Source organism: Epinephelus lanceolatus, chromosome 16, assembly GCF_041903045.1.
Source record: "Epinephelus lanceolatus isolate andai-2023 chromosome 16, ASM4190304v1, whole genome shotgun sequence".
NCBI lineage: Eukaryota > Metazoa > Chordata > Actinopteri > Perciformes > Serranidae > Epinephelus > Epinephelus lanceolatus.
Genome location: NC_135749.1, coordinates 18464098 through 18489251, shown reverse-complemented (window position 1 = coordinate 18489251; position 25154 = coordinate 18464098). Strand labels below are relative to the sequence as shown.

The 25154-nt window shown below is 40.8% G+C and overlaps 4 protein-coding genes across 6 annotated transcripts; 2 read left to right on the top strand and 2 right to left on the bottom strand.

The window, feature by feature from the left end:
- Positions 1 to 2501: 2501 nt before the first annotated feature.
- LOC117264090 (protein naked cuticle homolog 2) lies at positions 2502 to 14332 on the top strand. 2 transcript variants are annotated; one of them, XM_078175593.1, is made up of 10 exons: positions 2502 to 2639; positions 2729 to 2755; positions 2847 to 2920; positions 10017 to 10071; positions 10467 to 10555; positions 10882 to 10977; positions 11212 to 11347; positions 11686 to 11829; positions 11939 to 12419; positions 14205 to 14332. In XM_078175593.1, the coding sequence occupies exons 1-9, from the start codon at positions 2615 to 2617 to the stop codon at positions 12391 to 12393; spliced, it is 1101 nt and encodes a 366-aa protein (XP_078031719.1). In that variant the 5' UTR covers positions 2502 to 2614; the 3' UTR covers positions 12394 to 12419; positions 14205 to 14332. The 2 variants fall into 2 exon arrangements, with proteins under 2 accessions (XP_078031719.1, XP_033493796.1); XM_033637905.2 differs by having other exon boundaries at positions 11939 to 14231.
- A 77-nt stretch (positions 14333 to 14409) lies between these two features.
- lrrc14b (leucine rich repeat containing 14B) lies at positions 14410 to 18010 on the top strand. The gene is made up of 3 exons (XM_033636156.2): positions 14410 to 14858; positions 15068 to 15696; positions 16238 to 18010. Exons 1-3 carry the CDS (start codon positions 14583 to 14585, stop codon positions 16914 to 16916), a joined length of 1584 nt encoding a protein of 527 aa, XP_033492047.2. The 5' UTR covers positions 14410 to 14582; the 3' UTR covers positions 16917 to 18010.
- Positions 18011 to 18030: 20 nt separating this feature from the next.
- On the bottom strand, positions 18031 to 20286 carry uqcrb (ubiquinol-cytochrome c reductase binding protein). Its single transcript, XM_033636157.2, has 4 exons — positions 20199 to 20286; positions 18886 to 18954; positions 18543 to 18709; positions 18031 to 18234 (listed from the first exon to the last, which is right to left on the bottom strand). Exons 1-4 carry the CDS (start codon positions 20260 to 20262, stop codon positions 18157 to 18159), a joined length of 378 nt encoding a protein of 125 aa, XP_033492048.1. The 5' UTR covers positions 20263 to 20286; the 3' UTR covers positions 18031 to 18156.
- A 285-nt stretch (positions 20287 to 20571) lies between these two features.
- On the bottom strand, positions 20572 to 25024 carry mterf3 (mitochondrial transcription termination factor 3). 2 transcript variants are annotated; one of them, XM_033636496.2, is made up of 8 exons: positions 24931 to 25024; positions 23852 to 24219; positions 23577 to 23729; positions 22917 to 23106; positions 22635 to 22782; positions 22442 to 22513; positions 22189 to 22350; positions 20572 to 22054 (listed from the first exon to the last, which is right to left on the bottom strand). In XM_033636496.2, the coding sequence occupies exons 2-8, from the start codon at positions 24210 to 24212 to the stop codon at positions 21860 to 21862; spliced, it is 1281 nt and encodes a 426-aa protein (XP_033492387.2). In that variant the 5' UTR covers positions 24213 to 24219; positions 24931 to 25024; the 3' UTR covers positions 20572 to 21859. The 2 variants fall into 2 exon arrangements, with proteins under 2 accessions (XP_033492387.2, XP_033492385.2); XM_033636494.2 differs by having other exon boundaries at positions 24913 to 24993.
- Positions 25025 to 25154: the final 130 nt, after the last annotated feature.

Sequence of the window (25154 nt, the reverse complement as noted above, 5' to 3'; positions counted from 1 at the left end):
TATAAAAATTAATTATGGCAACATTTATATGTTTGCAATGTTAAGGTTATAGAGAGTGAAGAAGTGCAATTGTCACAAGTGTTTAAAGCACACGCGATACTGCAGTACACAGCAGATCTGATGTATATCTTGTTCCAGAATCCTCTTAATATTTAACTAATTTTCAGCTGAGTTTAGTGATGATGCCCTGCAGTGGTGTCTGTGTTCCTCAAACACTGAAATGATAGGTCTGCAGTAAGGGAAAAACAAAACTGATGGTAAAACATCTTTGTCACTTAAATACAGCATTAGGATCTCACAGATTATAGTTAAAATTTAATTTAAATCATGGACACCCCTACAGTACTGACAAACAATATTCATAAGTGATATGTGCGGAGTGGGCAAGGGCGTGTGTGATGATGGATGAGCTCAGACAGGTAGGGTGGGGCCTGGTCATTGAGAGCTTTGTACACTGCCTGGCCAAAAAAAAAGTCGCCACCCGGATTTAACTAAGCAAATAGGTACGAGCCTCCTATTGGATAATTACTGCATGGGCAATTATCTTTCAGCTGGCAACAAGTTATTTAACCCCAACTGGTGCAATGAGTTGCTTCTCATTTCCTAAACAACCATGTCGAAAGACACATCCCGTGGTCGTGGAAAAGATGTTAGTCTGTTTGAGAAGGGTCAAATCATTGGCATGCATCAAGCAGAGAAAACATTAAGGAGATTGCAGAAACTACTAAAATTGGGTTAAGAACTGTCCAACGCATTATTAAAAACTGGAAGGATAGTGGGGACCCATCGTCTTCGAGGAAGAAATGTGGCCGGAAAAAAATCCTCAATGATCGTGATCGGCGATCACTTAAACGTTTGGTGAGATCAAATCGAAGAAAAACAACAGTAGAACTCAGGGCTATGTTTAATAGTGAAAGTAAGAGCATTTCCACACGCACAATGCGAAGGGAACTCAAGGGATTGGGACTGAACAGCTGTGTAGCCTTAAGAAAAACACTAATCAGTGAGGCTAACCGGAAAAAAAGGCTTCAATTTGCTAGGGAGCATAAAGATTGGACTCTGGAGCAATGGAAGAAGGTCATGTGGTCTGATGAGTCCAGATTTACCCTGTTCCAGAGTGATGGGCGCATCAGGGTAAGAAGAGAGGCAGATGAAGTGATGCACCCATCATGCCTAGTGCCTACTGTACAAGCCTGTGGGGGCAGTGTTATGATCTGGGGTTGCTGCAGTTGGTCAGGTCTAGGTTCAGCAACAGTATGTGCTCAAAGAATGAGGTCAGCTGACTACCTGAATATACTGAATGACCAGGTTATTCCATCAATGGATTTTTTCTTCCCTGATGGCACGGGCATATTCCAAGATGACAATGCCAGGATTCATCGGGCTCAAATTGTGAAAGACTGGTTCAGGGAGCATGAGACATCATTTTCACACATGGATTGGCCACCACAGAGTCCAGACCTTAACCCCATTGAGAATCTTTGGGATGTGCTGGAGAAGGCTTTGCGCAGCGGTCAGACTCTACCATCATCAATGCAAGATCTTGGTGAAAAATTAATGTAACACTGGATGGAAATAAATCTTGTGACATTGCAGAAGCTTATGGAAACAATGCCACAGCGAATGCGTGCCGTAATCAAAGCTAAAGGCAGTCCAACGAAATATTAGAGTGTATGACCTTTTTTTTTGGTGGTGACTTTTTTTTTGGCCAGGCAGTGTATGTTAAGAGGATTTTGAAGTGGCTTGAAAATAGCCTTCCAAGACCCTGTGTCCACATATGAGGACATCACATTTTGGGTTTACTTGACCTTCATTGACTTAATTCAGACATGTTGTCCTCGATCATGGACACTTTTTTGTGCCATCTATTAAGTAGTAGTGGTAGTAAGGGCACAATACACTAATCCATGTAAAAACAAGATGGCAGTAACAGTAACAAGCAAAGACACTGTTAATTAGGAAGTACTCGTCTGAAGACATTGGGACATCATTATCGTCTCATTTGAGAACGGCTGGATTTAATTGTTGTCTCGTTTGAGGACGTTGGGACTTAATGATCATTGACAATGTTTTGCTTTTTTATACTTACCAGGTCCTACTGATCCCAAATAGTTAGTATAAATTAAAAATGCATACCAAACAAAAGGTAGGGTCTCAGGAGGATATAATAGCTGTAATAAGTAAGGGGAACCCCCACCTAATGGTGACAATATCTGGCTCCGCCCCTGAAGACTGATCAAGCTGTGTAACTAACTGTACACACAAAATAAATTATTAATAAATTACATATTATAGCATCATAACAAAACTAAAACTCTACACATGTACAACACAAGCTATTCTACATATTCAAAGTTAAGTCATAGGTGTCACTCCAGGCTGTCTCCCATCTGTCAAACTGAATTGAACCGAAGGAGGAAGTGCGCGACAGTAAACTCTCTGCTCTGCCTGTATACTCTTTGATACCTCGGACAAACTTCTAAGCTTCACTTCGTCTGTGTGCGAATATCTGCGATACACTGCCGGTGCTCTTCTCTTATAAATGTCATATCTATCTTCACCCTCATGGACTGGAAATTATAAACTTTTCTTGACCAGCTGAACAGGCAGGAGTATGGGCAAATTCCAGTCCAAACTTGGTGAGATATTTAACTATATCATATATATTTTGTCTTTAAAATGGGACCGCTTCTGACTTATATTCTCTTTCCTCTCATTATTTGGACAGCTTCGAGACGTAGACAGAGTCCTGAAGGTGAGACAGTCAGGACAGACACTGTGCACACTACCGAAACTACTTTTTACATGTGTTTGCATGTGTTCACATTTATTCTCATGTTCTGCAGGTGGTAGTTTGGCTTCCAATGTGCTGACCTGTCAGAGAGAGCTGGAGAGCATCCACAAAACCAAACTGACAGAGGTAGAACATTATTTCTTTATAATGTATGCTTGTTTTGGTCACATAATTTAGTAATTGTGCTATATTTAAATGGACAAACTGAGTGCACCCACATCATATATTATACAGAAACAGATCCCATGATGCTTACTTTGGTTTCCTTTGACTGTATAATGGTCTGTTATTGATAGATTACCAGATAGGCTTTGGATGAAAACCACATGATGCTGGCCACATGATGACCGCAGCCTAATTTTAGAGATTTAACTGATAATATGGTTGATAATGTAGTTAATTTAGACTGTGCCGAACATTATGTAGGGTTTTGGGGGAAGTTTTTCTTGTATCCGAGTCAAGACGATGTCACATAAATAATCCCCTTGAGGCATATTTGTGATTTACTACATTAATAAAAATGATTGGATTTTGAATTGATAATATCTAACAGCAAATAAGTGTTTAAGGGCAGATTTCTCCTCCAGAGCATTTTCTTAAATGCAAATGAGTTGTATATTAAGTCTTTGAAAGTCTGTTCCCATACTGAAGGAAAAAGCAATAAAAACATTCCCAGCCTCCTCAAACTGGTTTATTGCAGTGCCAGCAGCCTAATCGCAGCTAAGCCAGTTTTGGGATAAACAGTATTTGCTCACATCACATCCAGGAGACATTAAAGGTGTTTGGAGGTAGTCATATATTTATTCTTCCGCCCTTTCCCCCTCCATCTCTATAAAGAGACTTCCAAGTCTGTGAAGTGCAACACAGCCACCCCCTCCAAAACAGCAAGGTCTTTATACCAGCCTGAAAAAAAAAAGTCTCCACATCTGGTACTGCTTTCCTTCTCCAGTCAGACAGACTGTGAGAGAGGGGGGGAGAGGAAAAAGATGTGGGGAGGGTGTTTGATTGCGTAAATGGCATCACATGTAGGCTGTTAGTCCTAATGAAGCAGTCACGTTTGGATACTAAGAGGAGAAATTCACCTCTTCGTTATGCTCTAATTAAGGAAGACTGTAAAAGCTGTACTCTCCTGTTAACGTTAAACACACTGATTTCATCTGTGTGACTAGATTTTGTGGTGAAAGTTAATCATAGATGTTTCATGTGCTGCCAGAGATCACAGGGTGGCTTGAAGGAACAGTTAGAAATTAAGACGTGAAATGTGATGATAAACTAACAACACGCCATTTTCACTTCTCTTCAGTGTGTTTGATCTGTAAGCGCAAGTGCTGAGGTCATGAGATGTGGTGTGAGCTGTCACCAGGATTGTTGTTTTAAGGGTTCATAAAGTGTTGTATGAAAGTTCTGGGAAGTTTGGAAAAAGATGTCGACTCTGCCAAGTTGTGTAAAAGGTTGTGGTGATAGTTTCTGTGCATGTTAATGGCAGACAGCCTCCTGTGATTAGATTTTCCAGCCTAATGTATTTTGACACTCTGGGACACCACCGCTGTAAGAGACATATTGTTTAATCAGATTTTGGTCTTACAAGCATGGAACAGGCCGAGCAGGCACAGGCCCAGGAGCACAAAGTGTCAGAGGCCTTCATCTGCAAAATCATACTCAAATTAATACGCACTGACCAGAAAGAGACTCAAAACCACCACAGAGACATGCATGACAACAAAAAAGGAGGCAAAACCCCCACAAAGTATATGTATAGAGGTGGTGGGGGCTTTTGCATATCTGTGCCCAGGGGCCTGTAGTCTCGTAACCCACCCATGCTAACATGAACCATCTTTTTTCATCTTGCGCGCATAAAGTCTTGGCCATAACTTTACATTTAACAAGTTTTCTGCAGAGAGTTTCTCTGACTTTTAAAACTGACACCTTAAAAACTATCCCAAACATAAATATTAGGGGTGTAAGGATCCATCGATCTGGATTTTTATATCGATTTAATGATCAACAATCCAATATCATTGACGCAAAGAAAAAATATTGATACATATTCATTCATTCATTTTCTGTAACCGCTTATCCTATTGGATATTCAGCACTTTGACTCAACAATGAACTGATTGGTTTTTGGTGGTCATAGGACAAAGGCCACAGTCACTGTGACCTTGTCTGTCTCATTCTCATGAAAGCGATATCTCAAGAATGTCATGAGGGAATTTCTGTAGATTTGACTAAATTTGTCCATCTGGATTGAAGAATAAAGTGATTAGAATTTGTGGTTGAAGGTCAAAGGTCAAGGTCAGTTTGAGTGCACAAAATAAGTTTTTTGGCCATATTCAAGAATTTGTTGGCTAATTATGATAAAACTTCACACAAGTAATGAAACTGATGACATTTTACATCCAAAAGGTCAAAGGTCAGCCTCACTGTGACATCATAATGTTCTGCATAAAACACTTTTCTGGCCGTTACTCAACGTCATAACTGCCTGGGGGAAGATGTGGGAAGCATCCGTGTTTTCACAGACATGGATGAACTGTAAGAGACACTTGACTGGTGTGCCGAGGCATATGACCGTGGGGCGGTAATTTTAGTTTGTGTATTCTTAACGATAACCAGTGAGACATGAAATGTGCTCCTCCAGCTATACGTGAAAACTGCAGACACACAGACCCATTAACAGAATATTTACCTGTCAAATATCAGTGACTCCCGCTCAGGTGCGGACAGCATCACCGTCTGAAGGAACACAAACCTGTTTGCTTTGATATGATCTCTGGATTGCATGTGTCTGAGTGTATGTGTGTGCACAGGAGGCTGACTCACAGCGTAAGTTTTCTTAAACACTATGTAAATATTATAACATCCAAGAGCAAACATCATGAGCAGGGTTTTAATCTTTTCATGCGTCCACCTCATATTGTCTGATATAACTAATGCCCAGGAGTGGTAACTCTGACTTGTACTGTTCCATTTGTTATTTTGTTTGCACTGGAGTCCACCCATCAGTCCAGCTCACAACATTTTCACCAGTGTTTTTCTGTCTTGAGTGTGCACGTGTTACTTTATAGTGTTTAAAGATTTTTTTGGTTATATGTGGGATAAAATCAATAATTTCTTGTTGGTGTGATGAAAGACTTCTTTATGACTCTGGGCTTTTGACTGGTGAAGTTTTTCTGTGAAGATGTCTCATAATTCATACACCTTTAATGGACACTTTAAAAATGACGACCCCTCAACCGTTACATGATATTAGACCTATTTTGTATCACGTTTTTGATATGTTTCTGCAAATAAAAACCAAAGTCACTGCAGCTTTTTTTTTCCATGTCTGTTTTTATTAGGTTTTTTTTTAAGTTATAAAAGATACAATTTGATATACATTTCAATACAATCCCACCCCACAAACAACCCCACTCCACTGCACCACCATAAGTCCACATTAAAGCACAGGTTCAATAATAAATGTACATGATTTAAAAAAAAGAAAAAAAGAAAATGCACACACACCTACACAAAAATCTGCAAATCAAGTTAACAAAACAAAAACATACACAAATAAAAATAAAAGGATAGTAAAAAGAAGAAGGGGTTATATCTATACATTTAAAATGTCTGAGGCATCTATCTTTTCAACATGATCTAGCACTGGTTGCCATATAGCATAGAAGTTGAGGGCACAGCCTCTTGTGGCATAGCGGATTTTTTCTAAAGTCAGATGGTGCAGAAGATCCCTGATCCATTGATTGAAGGTTGAAGGAGATTTGTCTTTCCATTTAAGCAATATGAGTCTTCTAGCCAGTAGCATAGCAAAGGCCATCATGTTTTTGCCATGTCGAGTGGGCATAAATCCTGCGGTGCTACACCAAATATTGCTATTATGGCAAGAGGTTCTATGGGTATTCCTAGCAGGTCAGAAAAGAATTTGAATATAGGTTGCCAAAACTCTGTTAATTTTGGGCAAAACCAGAACATATGTGATAAAGTAGCTGTTGCTGTTCCACAGCAGTCACAGTTAGGGTCAATATTTGGTGTTATCTTTGCCAATCTCACTTTAGACCAATGTAACCTATGTACAATCTAGAACTGTATTACCTTATGTCTTAAGCAAACTGAAGATGAATGTATCCTATCTAATGTGGAGTCCCATATATCCTCAGTAAGTTCGATGCCTAATTCTTCTTCCCATTGGCTTTTGAAACGTGTCAAAGGTTCTAAGTTGTGAGAATTGAGTGACATGTAGATTTTTCCAATAAGCCCTTTATGGTCGGAGCTAAACTGTAAAAGAGAATCAAGGAGAGAGCTGGAGGGTATCGACGGAAATTGAGCTGATTGTGAGGATACAAAGTTGCGAAGTTGCAGATACTTGAAGAAGTGTGAGTTGGGGATTTCATATTTTAATCTCAGCTGCTCAAATGATGCAAAATTATTATCAACATAGAGGTCTTTTAAAGTAGCTAATCCATTCCTGGTCCAGATATCAAAGGACCCGTCTATAACGGAAGGTTTGAACATATTATTTCTTGATATAGGGGCGTTAATTAACATGCTATTGAGTGAAAATGCTCGTCTGAACTGTGCCCAAACCTTCAAAGAGTGTTTAACAACTGGGTTTATAGAATATCTGGATATAGGTTCTGGTAATGGGAGCTTGGAGCAAAGTAAAGCATGTAAAGAGGCAGGTCCACATGACAACTTTTCTAACTGTAACCATTTTGGGCCGCAATCTTGTGGTGGGTTAAGCCAATGTAACATAGCGCGTATGTTAGCCGACCAGTAATAATACTGAAAGTTGGGTAGGGATAATCCTCCATGTTTACGGTGTCGCTGTAAGATAGTCTTTCGTATTCGTGGAATTTTTTTATTCCAGATGAATGAAGATAACAATTTATCAATAAGCAAAAAGAAGGATTTCGTCAAAAAGATAGGAATACACTGCACTGCAGTTTTTTTCCATTAATATGAGAGCTGGTGTACAGACATCATCAGAGCATCATCTCTTCATGTTGTATTACCGACAGCGACACTTCCTCTCCAGGTATTGAGTTATCAGAAAGGCTGTTAGACATTCTTGCTGAGACAAAGGCAGCTACTGTTCACGCTAACACTTGAAGCTTTGTGATATCAGGACGGGTGCACGGTTGGGTGACTTATAAAGAGGGAGCACAACAGAATACTGCATTCTATCAGGCACACACCTTTCTGCTACCTGCACCATCTCTTCTACTTTGACTTGCAATCAAACCCAGCATCAAAGCTTCACAGCAGGTGGAGCATGGCGGGCAGAGCGAGGAGGGTGTGTCGTGAATGTGGGTGTAAAAAGTGCCTGCACATCTTATCACTGCTTTTGTTGCTAATCTGCATCTGCCTGAGCATCAGTGTGACGTTGGTGATGGATCAGCGTGTTGAGAGATAAGAAGAGTCTTGTTTGAGCTTCAGTTGTCTCTTTCTTTGCAGTGCAGAGCGGTTTCTACCTGAGAGAAGAGTGTACGATCAGATAATCACAGACAAGGATATGAATCTTAAAGGGACAGTCCACCCTAAAATCAAAAAATGATCTTTTTCCTCTTACCAGTAGTGCTATTTATCAGTCTAGATTGTTTTGGTGTGAGTTGCCGAATGTTAGAGATATCAGCCGTAGAGATATCTGCCTTCTCTTTAATATAATGGAACTAGATGGAACTCAGTTTGTGGTGCTCAAAGAGCCCAAAAAAAAGAAAACTGAGAAACTTAACAGCAATGTCTCTTTCCAGAAATCATAACCCGGTTACTCAAAATAATCCACAGACCTTGTTGTGAGCAGTTTCATGTAAGAACTATTTTCTCTCCACCAAACAACATGTGCCAATCATGTCACCATGCAGAAGGGAGCGTGAATCTATAGGTGTAGATTTCAGGGGGGACGCAGGAGACACGTCTTCATCAATATTTAGAAAATGTACATTTGCCTCCCCCAATAAAAACATGAATGTAGTAGAGGACTTTTATTTTGACAAAATTAAGGACATTTTCAACATAAACCGCTGCAGAAAAGGCACAAAATGGTGCATGAAAAGTCACCAGAATGCAGAAAATTAAGTCTTTGATGCTCAAAAATTTCTGGTGAGGGAACCCCAACTCCCTGTTTCATATGTGCCCCCCACCCCCCCCAATATTGAATTAAATCTTATGCCCTAGTGTGCATTTACTCATAGACAAGAGGGTTGTGTACATGACTTTGTGAGACGTAAACATTAATGGCATCCTTCTTGGCGTAGCTATACAAGGAAGCATGCATCTACTGCTAGCTCATTGATGAGTAGATGCACGCTTCCTTCTGTGCAGTGATATGGTTGGTGGGTGTAGTTCAGTAGAAAGAAAATAGTTCCCACATGAAAGTGCTCACAACAAGGTCTGTGGATTATCTTGAGTAACCAGGTCATTATTTCTAGGAAGACACATTACTGTTGAGTTTTTCAAATGTATTTCTTTGGCTCTTTGAGCACCACAGGCCGAGTGCCATCTAGTTCCATTATATAGAGAGAAGGCAGACATCTCTACGACCGATATCTTCAACACTCAACAGCCCACACCAAAACAATCTAGACTGATAAACAGCACTACAGGTAAGAGAAAAAAAATATGTATTTTCACTCACCAGTGGGATCAGGTTTTATATTTAACTAAAGCTTTTAAAATGATGGTGCAGGTTCAAATATTCACCCCTAAAACCTCAGTTTTCTTCTGTGCAGATTTTGCATCCTAGTGGCTGGAGTTTATTGTCTCTAGTAAATCTGGCTTCATGATTTTACGTTTAATGGTCGTATGAAACTTCAGGCACATGTCAGTTTCATATGAGGGGAAAGAAAGGGTCAAGATGTCAAGAGTTAAAAGAGGAGAGCCTGCAAGGAAATGACTGAACCACCCTCTCTCGGTCCATTGCTGCCTCACTCTTTCTTTCTTTCTCATTTCAGGAAAATTAAGAAAAATTCAATCACTGTGTCATCGGTTTAGATGTTTTGGAAATTTAACTTTCTTGACAGAAATGAAACAAGAGTCAATTACAGTTTTCGAGAAATACACAGAACCCACAGATGTTTAAGGGTTGTTCAGCGTTGCTCACATCTGCTAAATCGCTGCACTCATGGGACGTGAAAAGCACTTAATTGCTTCCTCTTTTCTTTCCATCTCCCTCTCTTTCATGTGTGCTCTCTGCTAATTTACTCTCTGTCACTTTTCTTTACAGAACTTGTACGTAGAATTGAGGGCGAACAAGTCTAACCGTAACTGCAACCTCCATGGTGAGTAGAGAATTGCGTCACTGCTGTATGACTTGCACATGCATCATACTGACTTTGCTCAGTTTTCATGTACTGTAAAGGACTTTACCGCAGGATTTTTGTGTAGATGTTGAACATTATTTTAGAGTTTTGCTTTAATAGGCCACCCCCACACTTCCCAGGTGAAAAGGAAATGGCAAAATTAAACACATCTGCTCTAGATTTGTGTGGGAAAGCTTCAGCCTTTGGATGTACAGCCTTCAGTTTCCTCTCTGCTGCCAAACATTCATTGAAAACAGAGCTCATAACAAGGAATACATTAATGACAAAGGCACAATTTGCTAGCACAATAATTATAGTTACCCTCAAACTGTGAGTCTACTGGATAACACAGTCCAGTTCTGTGTGTTGTTTAGTGCCTCTTCCACAAAAGAAGACACCTGATGGAGGTAACAGCGTCCACTTCCAGGTCCATAAACAGACAAAGACGAACAGCCGTGCTGGTGTGAGTGTAAACCTCCATATCTCTGCAACATTTGATTTTTGTCATTTCCAAACAACTTGAAGTACCAGATGGGAGGATTCTTGTGTATCAGGATAATTACAGCACTGATTACTGTGAGATGAAAAGTCTAAAAAGTCATGTATCTGATACTAATCAACTTTTTTTTTCAATCACACATTGTGGTTTTACCGGTTTTAAAGGCCCCGTGGGTCAACTCACACACCACGTCATTTACTGTAAACTTAAATTCTACCTACTAAACAGGACTGCAGTTAAACATTTATTATAGCTGTAATACGTCTTCCTGACAATATGTGCACATACAGGTCACAGAGTGTAACGCGCCGCCTGACGAGGACATGCAGCAGGAGTGGGTCTTCACACTGTACAACTTTGACAACAGTGGCAAAGTCACCAAAGACGTAGGTTTCTTTTGTGCATATTGTTTTAAGCTGTAGTTTGTAACTGTTATGAAAATAACTTTTTGTCATGTTTGCTGAAACTGTCACTGTATCCACACAGAAGTACTTGAGACAGATGATCTGGGAGAAAATCATATCATATTCTTTCTCCAAAATCGCTGACTCCACCTTTAAATGTTGTTTTTAGTAGCTTGTTCTGTACAGTGTGTGTGTGTGTCTGTGTGTATTCTGCAGGACATGTCCAGTCTGATACACTCCATGTATGAGGTCCTTGAGGGGTCAATAAAGCAGCCGTACAGTGACACCACACCCCTGAAGATAAAACTAGTTGTAACTCTATCAGCTGACCCAGAGAAGCTCTCAGAAATAGGTACAAAATTATTAGTATTATTTTTTTAAGATTTTTTTTTTGGGCATTTTAGCCTTTAATTGACAGGACAGCTTAAGCGTGAAGGGGGGAGAGAGAGAGGGAAGGACATGCAGCAAAGGGCCACAGGTTGGAGTCGAACCCGGGCCGCTATGGCAACAGCCTTGTACAGGGGGCACCTGCTCTACCACTAAGCCACTGACGCCCCACAAAATTATTTTTATTGATACTAAAAACATTAAAGACAGAGAGTTTCACAAGTTTATGCACAGTAGGATTTATCTTAAAACCAAACCACAGTCACTGCTGTGATGATAAAATCGCTTTCTCATTGAAAACAGCAGCAGAGAAGGAGCAGAGTGTGTCTCAGGAGGGAGGAACCTCAGTAAGACGACTTTATTGCGTGGATGAAAACATAGAGCGCAGAAACCACTACCTGGATCTAGCTGGCATTGAAAACTATACCTCCAAGTTTGACAATACAGGTAGAGTTTCTGCATAACACTCTTAAAATACACTCCTGTTATGAATTGTTAATTTTTTTTTGCTATGGAAATACATACATTTAAAGTTGTCTTTCTTCCTTTTTTCCAGAATCTCCCTCTCAGGAGCCCAGTCAGGGTGGTCACTCTGCTCTTAAGCACCACCCTGTGGTGATCAGAGAGAACTGCATCTCCCCTGACTCTCCCAGAGGCCTCTCGATCCCCCATTCCCTGAAAAGCAAGGCCATGTCAGTGGGGAGAGACAGGAATGGAGTAGAGGGAAAGTCCTGCAGGTTACATGGTCACCATCCTGCTTCATGGTGCCATCCTTCGCAGTCTCAGCCTGCTGCACACGGCGTCCCCCTGCAACGTGCTCACAGCAAGAGGCTCCGCTCCAGGGTGCAAGCTACTGCCTCGCCACTGAGACCCACACCAGGGGGAGATAGGGACATATATTCCAACCTTCAGCCATCCTGTAGGGCCCTGGCCTCTCCAGCCCGGAGACATGAGCACCATCACCACCACGAGCACCATCATCATCATCACCATCACTACCACCCTTCGTAAAAGCATTTTAAGCACATATAAGACAGGTGAGAAGAGCTGGTATAGACTATTGACCTGAAATGGGGTAGTTTTGGCGGTCAAACTCAGCAGGCCTTTGAATCACCTCATGATATCGGGAACGAAACCCTAAAAGATCACCTACACTAAATCCAGTAAGGCCAGTTACAAGTTTACTGAATGCTGCTTTTATAGACATGTACAATGACAGGTTCCTCTCAGGTAAATTGCCACTTAGCTTTTAAATTATTTAAATGCACATTTTGTAGAAATACATGTAGTTTGAACATAGTAAAATGGTGTAGAAATTAATATACAGTATGTTTTTAATTCTGACAGGCCTGGCCAAATATGTGTATCATTAAACACACATTTAGAGATTCAGTGTGTACGATTTAGGGGCATTTAGTGGCATCTAGTGGTGAGGATTGCAAATTGCAGCCGGCTGAAACATCTCCCGCTTAGAATTCCTTCAGTGGTCGTTGTTCAGGAGGTTTTTGTCTTGAGCTAATTATCTGCAGAGGTCTCTTCCTCTCCGAAACAAACAGAACTGGTGATTAAAACCAGTAAAAGCACTGAATAAAGCAGTTTACATTACAAACCAGTGTGTCTTCGATGTTGTTTGGCTCGTCACAATATTGGGCGGTACCCCAGCACCTGCTAATGTGTGCTTAGCTATTTTCTCTTATAACTTAAGACCCAGATGTTCAGGAGGTTTTTACTGTGAGCTGATTTATCAGCAGAGTTCTCCTCCTCTCCAAAACAAACAGACCTGGTGATAAAAATCAGCACTGACTAAAGCATTTCAATGTTAAAAAACAGTAGTGTTCTAACGCTCTTGTCGTGGAGGGACTGCTTACTATGGTGGCCAATGCAAAAACAAGGCCCTATCTAGAGCCAGTGTTTGGTTTGTCCACTCTGAAACATGGCGTTGCAAAATGGCGATCTCTGTGGACAAGGACCCGCTCCCTATGCAGATGTAAACGGCTCATTCTAAGGTGCTGAAAAAACAATTTTTATTTTAAGGTGATTATACACTAAAGACATACTTAATATATCACATTTCATTTCTGCCAATATATCACCCTAAATCCTGCACACTGGACCTTTAATGACAAGTAATTTCTCAGTTGCTAGTTTGACAGAGATCATTAAAGACTGGAAAAGGTTTTAAACATCTAGTCCTATGTGCTTAAAATGGCAGTGAATAACTTCTTAGTTGATAGTTCATATTACAATAACTGTCACTCAAAGTCCACGCTTTGTTTACTTGTTTTCCTTTCAACACAACTCCTACTCAACTTTATCTATGTAGCACTTTTTCTTACCATCATGCAGCCCAAAATGTTTTTCATAGCAAAATTAAAACAATTGCATGAATATAATGTTAAAACAACAAACACCTGTTGTTTCTAATTGTAGTTTTCCACAGAAGTGGAATTAAACAGACACGTTGAAATATGTTCAGCACGGTGAGCTTAGCAGAATACAAACAACAGTAAATATCAGGTTGTTTTAGATGTTCTTAGATCTGGGAGAAAGCCATCATGGTAAATGCATGTCTCCGCCGACAGAAGCCTCAATAGACCATAATGCACCGTTACCATGTGACATGTAATTCGATGCTGACAAAAGCACTTTTCTGAGGCAGAAAAAGTAGATGCACCAAAATGCAAATACCAGCCCCTTATCACAAGCAGCCTTCTTGAATGCATGATTGCAAACTGATTATGTGTCTTTATCACAGATTTAATTGTTCCAGTATTGCTGTTCTGTTTCTGCTCTCATGACACTGTTTTCTTTGGTCCTTGCAGCTCTTGTGAGTAGTGTGTAAGGCCTCACAATGGGGTGTCGTGAATAGTGACAAGTTTCCGCATGGCATTCAGATGTTGTTCTTACTTATCTCTCTGGCAAAAGTTGCAAATACACACTGTGCCCGACGAAGGACGTGAGACAGCTGTTTCTAATAATAACCTCTACCCTCTCACCGACCACGCGACCCCTCGAGCCTCGCCACAGCAAGTGTAGTGCTAGACAAATGCACAACACTCAGACAGACAGCAACAGAGGAAATCAACAAAGCAGGAGCCAGGAGGAGGCCAGTGACAGTGACACGCAGAGCTGTTAGACTGCAGCTCTCATCAGAAACCCACAGACCTGTTGGTACCAAAAAAAGAAACAAAAACAGAAACATGAAGTCACTGCGATTCCTTGCTGCAGAGGGCTTCATCCACAGTGGTCCGAGTGCTTTGGAGAACCTCGGCTGTTTGTCTTTTAATCTCTTCCCACTTCTCTTCAAGGCCTGCTACCTCCATGAGCAGGCTGAGTTGCTGCATGCTCTGGTGCAGGCATGGCCTCTCCCTGTGCTCGACCTACAAAGACTCCTGGGAAACACAGTCGACTGTCAGACAGACTTAACCTCACGCACCTGCAGGCGTTGTCTGGAGGCGATTCTGACCGGCTTAAAGGTACTTAGAGTGTAATATGCCTCATCATGTTCATGTCATGCTTGTGTTTTAGTTGTATTTTTCTGTGCCATGTTTTTCTGTTCTTCTTGTGTTGACTTAAGCACATCTGATTTGTCTTGTTATTAGCGTACAAAGATCATAAAGTGTGACAGGCTGAACAGAGAATCATTTCAAAAGATTTTACAATCTTTCCCTCTTGTTTTCATAAGGATTATGTGCTGTCTCCTCCAAGAACCTACGCCAAGAGACTGCATATGGTGGACCTGACTGCCCTGAGGGACATCGAGCACCAGGCCTGCCCCTGCCAGTCCACCCTGGGTCGATGGGCAAGAACCCAGCTCCTGACCCAAATGTGCTACGACACCATGGTAGCCATGCAAGACAGCAACGTGTCCCCATCTGCCTTTGAAACATCTATTGACGTCCGTCTGAACGGCTTTGTCACAGGCCGCAACTACGAGCTGGTGGCTCAGGCCTTCCTCCTCCTCCGCTACTGTCCGCTGAAGCCTCGTTTTGTTGGTTTCCGGGCAGATTCCCTCGCTCTAAAGCAGCTGTTTTATGTTCTTCGCCTGGCAGAACCTGAGAGTATTTCAAAGTTGGAGGTAGTCCACAATGTTCACCTGGAGGCCCCGCACTTAGAGGTGCTGCTGTCCAAGGTGGAATTCCCCAAATTACAGTCTTTGACCCTGCCGACTGGGGCACTGGACGTGAGGAGGTTGGGCTCTGAAAGTGATGATGTGCTGTCCGTCATCGGCAACCTGCTGGCACAAATGACCTGCCTGACTGAGCTCTATGTTGGTTTCTCCACGTTAACTGGACACCTTCGCAGATTGCTTAGGTGAGTAAATGGACAGATGGAGGGATGAAGAAAAACAACAAGATGTCCTTGTTGGTATAGTTTGGACGGCTCTGATGGTTGTGTCACATGCACTTTGCAACATCAAGAGCTTTAATATAGCTCACAATAATCACCTTTAACCAGGGCCACAGCACATTCCAGCTTTGCGGCTCTTGCTCAGCGATGGGAGGTATTTTGTTGTTAAAATTGCTGACATGATGCCAGAGTGAGGACAGACAGCTGCACCTGGCCACAGCTGCAGGTTAGCCAGGAACCTGCTGGAAGAACTTCACAGTTCAGATGGAAATAGAACAGAAGCCCAAACAACTAGAGCTGTCAATCAAAGTCTGACATGTAACTTTACCTACAAAAAATCTACCTGTAACTTTGTATGTATTTCTGGCACCTATCTGATGTGACAAACCCTTCCTGAAGACAGACAAACCATAATATTAATGATAAAATTGAGACCCAGTAATGTCTCGTAGCACTGACCTTTCAGCACCAATTAATTTTTTTCACCTCTCTTTTCTCTTCCCAGTCCTCTCAACACTCCCCTGCAGTGCTTGGAGTTGGCCAATTGTGGCCTGAACCGTCTGGACATGACGTACCTGTCCAACAGCCTCCACTGTGAGTTCTTGGTCCGCCTAGACATCAGCGGACACGACATCTTCGGCACTTTCTCCACTTGTTTCCAGAAGCTGCTCAGCCGCTGCTCAGCCACACTGGTCAGCCTGGCCCTCGAAGAGTGTAACATAGAGGATGAGCACATGGACGCCTTCACTGATGCTCTGGCTTGCTGTCAGGGGCTGGAGGAGCTCAAACTCCTGGGAAACCCTCTGACCTCTGCAGCCCTGCGGAGATTATTCTCCATGCTGTCTGCAGGCTTTCCTAAGTTCAAATACATCGAGGTTCCAGTTCCCCGCGAGTGCTACTCTGAGGATGTCACGTATCCTCTAGGTGACTCGGACCTACTGTTGTACAACAAGGAGCTGTTTCAGGAGGTCAGGGACCAGCTGATGGGGATCCTAGAGGGAGCTGGAAGAGGGAGTGTGGAGGTGTGCACCCCTCTCATGGGGGCCTATGACCCTGACATAAATGAGACCAGCAATGAGCTGGGAGTGTCCATGTTAAAATCTTTTAACTGTGTCATTGGGAACTTTATAGGTAGTATTACTGAGGTGGACAACAGGAGATCACAGGCTCAGAAAGATAATTAGTGGGTTTGCATGTGGAAAGATGGGAGTTAAAACAGACTGACATAAAAGGGCTATGAATTCAGATTGTATACATGAATGTAGACTTTTGTATAAAGCAGATCTGAATCTTCACACCTTACAGAAATGGTAATGCTTTGTTGACAGTTTCTTTTCAAAGCCATGTTCCAAGGCCATGCTGGCTTTATGTATTTTAATGTAGCGCTAGTACAGATAGCTAGCATACTGACATCACTGTTCTCTGCATGGCTGAAGTCCGACACTTTGAAAATAGATCTAGTATACTAGCTGCAGGACGTTTGTGTAAAATGAGTGCTTAAGAGTTTTTATATAGTTCTGTCTGTATTTTTTTTTTTTTATTTATAACAATCGCACATACTCAAGACCTTTTTGTTTTGGTTTGGGTTTCATTTATTTATTTACTTTTTACAAATTTAGTGTTTTCTATTCTTTGCCACTCTGCAGGACAAGGCTGTTAAGCAGAGTGAATGTAGCATGTCTTCAGATCTTCACTGTGTCCTCACCTTGTGAGATTTTTTTTAAAAGTTTATATCTTGAATAATAATCTAAACTTTAAAAAAAATCATTGACATATTGGCCTACTGTATTATTTTTCCCCCCCAAAGTTTACTCACACTCCTTAAAATCAAGGCCTCACAACCCTCCATGGAGTTTTGGCAACCCCTTGTGGGCACTGGGACCTCCAGGTTGGGAGCCACTGATTTTCAATTTCTATTTATCATACTAAGTAAGTCTTTTGCGTAAATGGGATGTACAGGAAATTCATTCCTGATGAGATATTGTCTCAACAGTACTTCTCTCAGTCTGTAAGCCACACAGATGCAGTACATGTAGATGTAGCTACCGTGGTTGTTAAGGTAGATACTTAAAGTTTGCCTAAGATATTTTCTTCCCTGAATCTACTGTACATGTTCTTATGTCTATATTCTGGTTTAAATTATGTTCATAACTGGATTTGTAAATGTAAATACCAGCACTCTTTTTAAACATGGGACAGATTCAGATTCATTAAGTATACCTGTAACCATTTCCTTTTGTCATACCAATAAATCAGCTTTCTTATAATCATTACATTAAAAAATGACACTGCCACATCTTCAAAATTCTATATTTTTTAATGAGCACTGTTTTATACACGTAAGATTTCATTTTAAATATTACACCAGGGGACAACCATGCACCGACTGAAGACTGAGGATTAACATCGTTGAACAGGAACCGTCTATTTCTTCATCCACTCCTCCCTTTCTTTCCTCTCACGAATCACCTCGTCGAGATATGGTGTCAGGTAATGGACATCCTACAGGATAAGGACAAAAAGAAAAGTATGAGGTTGACGCACAAAATCAGGATAAGCATTTAAACTTCTCAAGTCATTCTAGGATCTAACATTTTTGCAGACTTTAGACAGGTAAAGCACAACATCCTCCAAAACCTAGTTTATTCTTTTTCTATTTAACAACACAACAACAACAGTTTCATACGGACTATTCAATATTTTAAATTTCAATATTTAAAATGCCACTGTACCAATCTATATATTAACTGGTGGGGAAACAATCAATCTCTACCCTGAACAAATACCACACTTAAACTGGTTTAATGTACCTCTTCATATTTTGTCCACTGCTCTTTGGGGAGGATCTGCTGCTTCATGGAGAGATCCAGGGCCCTCTTGATCCTGAACATCCTGTCATTGTACTGATCCTCTGGAAGCCTCCTCAGCGCCTCTTTCACATCTGCATCCTCATAAATTGTGTCATCGCGCATCAAACCTGTCAAGAGAAAACACGCAATGCTAAAGATGCTGACTTGAAATTCAGTGATTCAACAGTCTATATTCAGTCTGGACTATGATGTTTCCCCCCTCCACTTACACCCTAATGGGCAGTGTTGACTCACTGTAAGGATTTATACTCTGAATATTTTGTATCAATATATTTCAGCTTACCAATCTTGTTGAAGCCGCACATGTTGTAATACCATTTGCGGATCCCAACCATGAGCCTGCCTGTTGCTACTGTGAACATGACAAGGACAACAAAGACAGGATCAGTCATGCAGCACAAACTTTACTTGAGAGAAGACCACAATAGTAGGTTAGCATCAGATGTGTGAGAGGAAGTCCAGCGGTGATACAGTGTTATTACTACTAATGCACAAATGTAGGCATGTTGACAAATATGTTCTATACTTCTTTTAGTGACCCAGTTTGAACATCCCCTACGTCTACCATCTGTTGTGTTGGTAATCTCAATGTGAAAAATCGATACAGGTTGGTAAAAACTGTGAGCTTGGAAATCACTGCTGTAAATTTAAATGATCTTTGCCTCCTGTTTAAAGTCAGAGCCACACAGGAAGCTAAGGTCATCTGATTGAACTCCCAGCTCCCTCTACATAGTGAGTTTAATTTGCTTTCATTAAGGCTGAGATTTTGCCGTCCTGGAGGTGACACTATCAGATTTATGGGATGTTTTATCACATCAGTGTTTGACTTTTTGAACATGAATCAGTGCCCCCTTTACTTTTTTTTCTTCGCTTCCTGTGGTGGTTTTCGTGACAAGTGACAACTGAAGAGTGGCGCCTGTGTACGAATTTATGTATGCCTCTATTATACGGATTCCATTTTATTTATTGTAGTGCAACGTGTAGTGCTTAATATTCACTGCTGTTTTCAAGTCAATGTGATCTTCACTCTGTCAGGTGACTCAGTTACCTAATATAATGCTAAATAATGAGGCTCACCCGTGACTTAAATGTTATTAACTTTGTCCAAGATATACTATCATACAAGGATATCAGACTGTAGATTACAAGTAGATAACCTGTCTTCTTGGGACCATTTAACGGCAGAAGTAACACCACCACAGTGGCTAAAATGCTAAGAAGCTAACATTAGCTCATATCTTAGTACAAGTTACACCATAACAGTGACATAAAACAACAACTGAATGCGATATCTGCTGTCTGGTAAGATATATAGACACGTTTAATCACTAAAGGGACATTTTACTGTGATCGGCAGCAGTAGCTAGCGCCAAGCTAACGTTAGCGAACCAGCACCCTTAGCATCTGTTAGCACGGGGACACTAAAGGACACACACACAAGTCAAATGCGCTAACAGACATATTCACACGGACAAAACGAACATAACGCAATATTATGTGTTACAGTACAGCATATAACACATCACACAAGTATAAAACGCTCTTTAGCGAGATAATTCACAAATAAAAATGTAAATAAAAGCGGTGTTCATTTACCTGGTGCCCTCGACGCCATTTTTACCACTAAGAACGGCCGCAGTGCGTTCTGGGTAAGATGCATTCAGGTCACTGGGCGATTGCGCAACTCACATTAAGTGTTTACAGTTTATGTGGAAACTTCGAGAATAGCTAAGTCTTTAAAACTAGGTAACGATTTTGAAAAACAAAATACTGTAAATACTAGATAAAAACACACCATTCATTTGTTGTAAAAGAACTAGCTATCTTTATAACTCGATTCAGACTGAGTTCTTATGAAAGAAGGGCAGTCATGGTGTAAGGTCATCAAAAAGTGCATTGGTTGAGTACTTAAGTTAGAAGCAGCAATACGAGAGAGAAAGATCATCCCGTCACAAGTAAAAGCTCTGCATTCAGAATGATACCAGCTATTTTAATAATTTCAGCAAATACAATACATTCAAGTAGACCTACTGAAAATAAAGTACCCATTTTGCTGTGAAATGACCCCTGTGAGTGTTGTGTGAAAGAGAGAGTTCACCCAAAAATCAAATACATTTTCCCAACCCTTGGGGCTGAAAATTGAAGCCAACCCCATAGTGCAATAAACTGCAATACTTTGACTGGCCACTTGAGGCTGGCTCCAGTAGCCAGTCAATCCAAGGCTTGCAGATTTTACTTTATACTACAGTAGATACCAAAAGCCAAGATGGCACCTATTCATTCCAGTGGAGTTGCTCACCTGGCACATATGCCACAAAAGTTTTCTAGCTTCTGGGATTACATCTGCAGCATACAGCCCACTGCTGGTCCCGCCACTCAGCTCATTTTGTGTCGATGCCACAGATTTTTACATCCCTTTTCTTGGCTCCAGGAAACTTTTACAAATATAAAACCACCTCACCTCAAAAATTCAAGATAGAAAAAAGTCATAATTGACCTTGTTTGCAGGTCAAGGTGTCCTGTCAACGGGTTTACAGATGTTTCTTTTACAACAGTGGCCTATGAAGAAACTGTTCCTTGTGCATTGCAGCAAATTTTTCACAGTGGCCACTTTCAGTATTGCAGCAAAAGCCTCCCCTGTTGCCATGAACAGCTGTATCCCAACTGGAGTGATCACAGGATGATCTTTAGTTATTATTATTTTTAACTGATTGGTATTCCTGATAAATTCATTTGTAAGCCCTATTTAAATACTTTTCAGCAACAACACAGGGCAGCGATGACATACAGCATAACTACGCATCATACTGTAGAAGCTAATTTGTTGTTTTTCTATGTAATATTTAAATCTGCTGAAACAATCGCTGTCTGACATCTCAGTTTTTAAATGTAGTACAGCACAATTATTAAGCAGCACTTAGTTACATTTCACACAAGTGAGACCTGCCCCAATCCATTCTCATCACAGACAGTTTTTTACGACAGGGTCAATGATCATTAAATGCACAGCCCTGCAAATGTTTGACAAGCATTAGACTGAACATGAGTTTTATCACATTTATGATCCCTTCACATAAGTAGTTTAGTAAATAAGATCAGTATTTCAGTCAAAAGTGTGCATATACATATACAGTATTCATTACAAATAACATTTACAGAGCAAACTTTCCGTCTGCATGTGTCTGACATTATTGTACTTATTCTGTGTGCATGACCACTTGTTTCTGAAGTCCTTTATAATGTCCCCTCATCAAAATTCAAAGTGTCTTTAGGAACAAATGAAAATCTTCCAATGTGGCCAAAGCCAGCTCAGTGCAGAAAGTCTCGTCAGGCAAAGACACCAGACGGTCCAGGGCAATATAGTTTGGCAGGGTTGGATCATACTGAGCCTTTCCAAGGTATTCAAGGAACTGGTGGCGCTCTTTGATACGCAAGTACCTGGAATTAAGCACCTGTTGGAGGATAAATCAGATTCTCAAGTTATAATTCCGAATATGGCAAAAATACAAAGGAAATCGGTTCTTCATTTTTTTTTAAATCAAAAGAATAAATAAATTCAGTTGACAACCAAAAGCTGCTAATGTACCTGTGGGAACTTGGCGATCAGGTTGTGTGGCACCTTCATGACATTGTGAAGGTAGTCAAATATTTGGGTTAGCTTCCTCTTGTTGGCAGTCAGCACTTTTGGGACGGCAATAACCATGTGTTGGATCTCATTTTCCTTAAAGCCAAGTTCTATCTCACACACCTGTGGAACACATTTACAAAAAAATATTTAAACACAGCCACTTAAGGTTACTCAAACAATGTTTTCCATTTATGTCTTTGTCATTCAGTACCTTCAAATTTTCTTTAACAGGCTCCAAACTGCCACACAGTAATCTGGGCAGACGAGCTACAATGTTCCGTGTCTGAAGAGAGAAACAAAATGATTAACAATTTTATTTTTCTACCCACAGAGACACAACTTATTTTAAGATGCAAACATGGCTGAGCTTTTCAGTGAGACTTCCTTCATCACAATTAACTTACATTAGAAGCACTGATGTTGAGCTGCTGCTGATAGAAGCCCAGTCTGTTGTCCAGCCTCTTCACACTGAAGTTAAGAAGATACGGCGCTTTGGTCACCATAGATGCAATGGTCTCAGAACTGAACTTCTTTGACTTGAGATAATTCACCCTTTGCAAACAACAAAAAAAGACAACATTATTAAGACAGCCTTATGGCAGGTGCAAAGATGGAAAATGACCTGACGTGCCAGAAATTTGGCAAATAAACAGGCATGTAATGTTTCTGAGATCCCTTCATGTTACCTGGCCTGTAGGTTTTCCACACTCTGAGTGAGAATGAAGGGATTGTGTGTGATGATATAGCCTAGGCGAGAGTCCTCCACTCCTATCTCTTTGAGAAAGAGCAGCCTTGGGGCCACATCTGTGTTGAAGTTCAGCTTCAGTAGCATGGAGCCCACGTTGGGCCTTTGTTCGAGCTTCCACAGGTTTACACCTGCAGTGAGAGGAATAATCACAAACATGTAGTGTAGCAGACAGATTTGGGTTAAGTTGCCCTTTTAAGTTCATTGCCTAGATCAGTGGTTCTCAAACTGTGGGGTGGGCCCTGCTGGGGGGGCTTGGATGACCAGGGGAAAAATATGGAGTTAAAGAAAGATGAATGAACATGATTTATGTAGGGAGATTAAAAGAACAAGAGTTTGCTGATGATATCATGCGACCTTTACTTCACTAAAATTCAATATGGATCATTTTTAATTCATTGCATTCTCAATTATTATTAATGATAGATAAAAAAAATGTGGGGTCGGAGGCATGAACTTTTATCGCCTTATGATGGGGAGCATGACAGAAAGAGAACCAGCAGCCTGCGTACAACAAATCTGAATATGCTTCCAAACTACAAATCAATATGGATTTATATTGTTCTCAGCAATATTTTTAAAGCTTGCATAGTTTAATTACCTAGCTGTACCAGTTTGCTGAGTGTCTCAGAGTGATCGACATAGTCTCTGAGAGAGGTGGAGGCAGGAGGTAGGGCAGAGGGAACAGATATACTGACAGCCTCTTCATCACTGATCTCCTCTAATGGTGAAAACTCAGCAGCAGCATCCAGATCTGGTTTAAGAAAAACATGAATAATGTAATCAACTCCCTTTCAAGATAAAAAATAATCTAAATCAAATTTTACTGTTGAGTTAAAAGGTTTTTATGGTCAACCACAGCAAACCAACACGTACCTGTAAACATCTGGCTTTCAGTCATAGGCACAACATCTGTGGCTGGCAACAGGGGGCTTTTGTACGCTATAACATCAGCTCTTGACGTTCCTTCAACATTCTTGTCTTCCTTTGCCTCAGCTCCCAGATGTTTGGCAGCTAAGTCACTGTAACAGAACATCTGTTGATTCCACCTATGTCCTGTCTGAGTTGTTGTGTGATTCCCCTTGATAAATAAAGATCCATCTGGGATTCTTGTGGATGCACTTGTTAGTGTAATGCAATGGCGAACTTGAGTGGAGTACCGCCAGGTACTAGCCACTGTCTTGGAGCAAAGAAGCTGTCTGCATTTTAGACACAGCTGTGTAGCAGACGATGCCATGGTGATTCTGCAAGAAAGAAGATCATAGTTTGATTTTCTAAGAGCTTTTTACCATCAAAACAAGAGGTTGTGTGTCATCATGGACAACTTGGACCTCCTCCATTGAGAAAATTTCATTAAAGCCGACAAAATAGTTTCAAAATTTGCACCTTCATTAGAATCAGAATATGATTCAACATTTTTTGGCCATGCATGTTGACAACTTTAACATTTACAGTGACTGATTTATACAGGTAAGAGGTGGACAACAAGCTCTCTATATACAAGTCAGATTGTTAATAAAAACTTCTCATACAAACGCAAAACAAAACAAACAAAAAAAACTTAAGTGCTTTGACACGTGCATATATCTGCACTATGCTTTCATTCAATATATATATTTGGTTTTTAAGTCCATGTGAATGCTTTTATAGTGTCTGCTCGGCTGTTCATGAGTATAATGGCGTGTAGAAAGAAACAAATGTTATCTATATCTACAGAGAGCCAATTAAAATGATTTACATCTCCATTTGTCATTAATTAATGCAGGTAGGATATGAATAAAGTTTGTGACTGGGTTGTTGCCCTACAAGAGGCTAACTCATGTGAATCGTTAGCTTAAAATGCTAGCAAGCTACCAAAACAACAAGCCTCTTTAACGTAACGGGGAAAAACCGCCAAACCCAAGACATATTATTTTAGACTGTTATCTTTTACTCACGATAATTTTGGTCCTCACCTCTGTCAGAACCCAAGGTGTTGCACAATGTCAACTGTTTTCACGTGTAGACTAACGGAAGGACTTCACGGAAGTGTCACACAGTGGGATGTACCACAGCGACAGATTTGTAGGGGCCGCTGAATGCATTTAATATCATTATGACGGCAGAACACCTGTAAAACACCTAATTTAACTAAATGAGGGACTGCTGTATCAAAATCGTTATATAATTATATTGACAA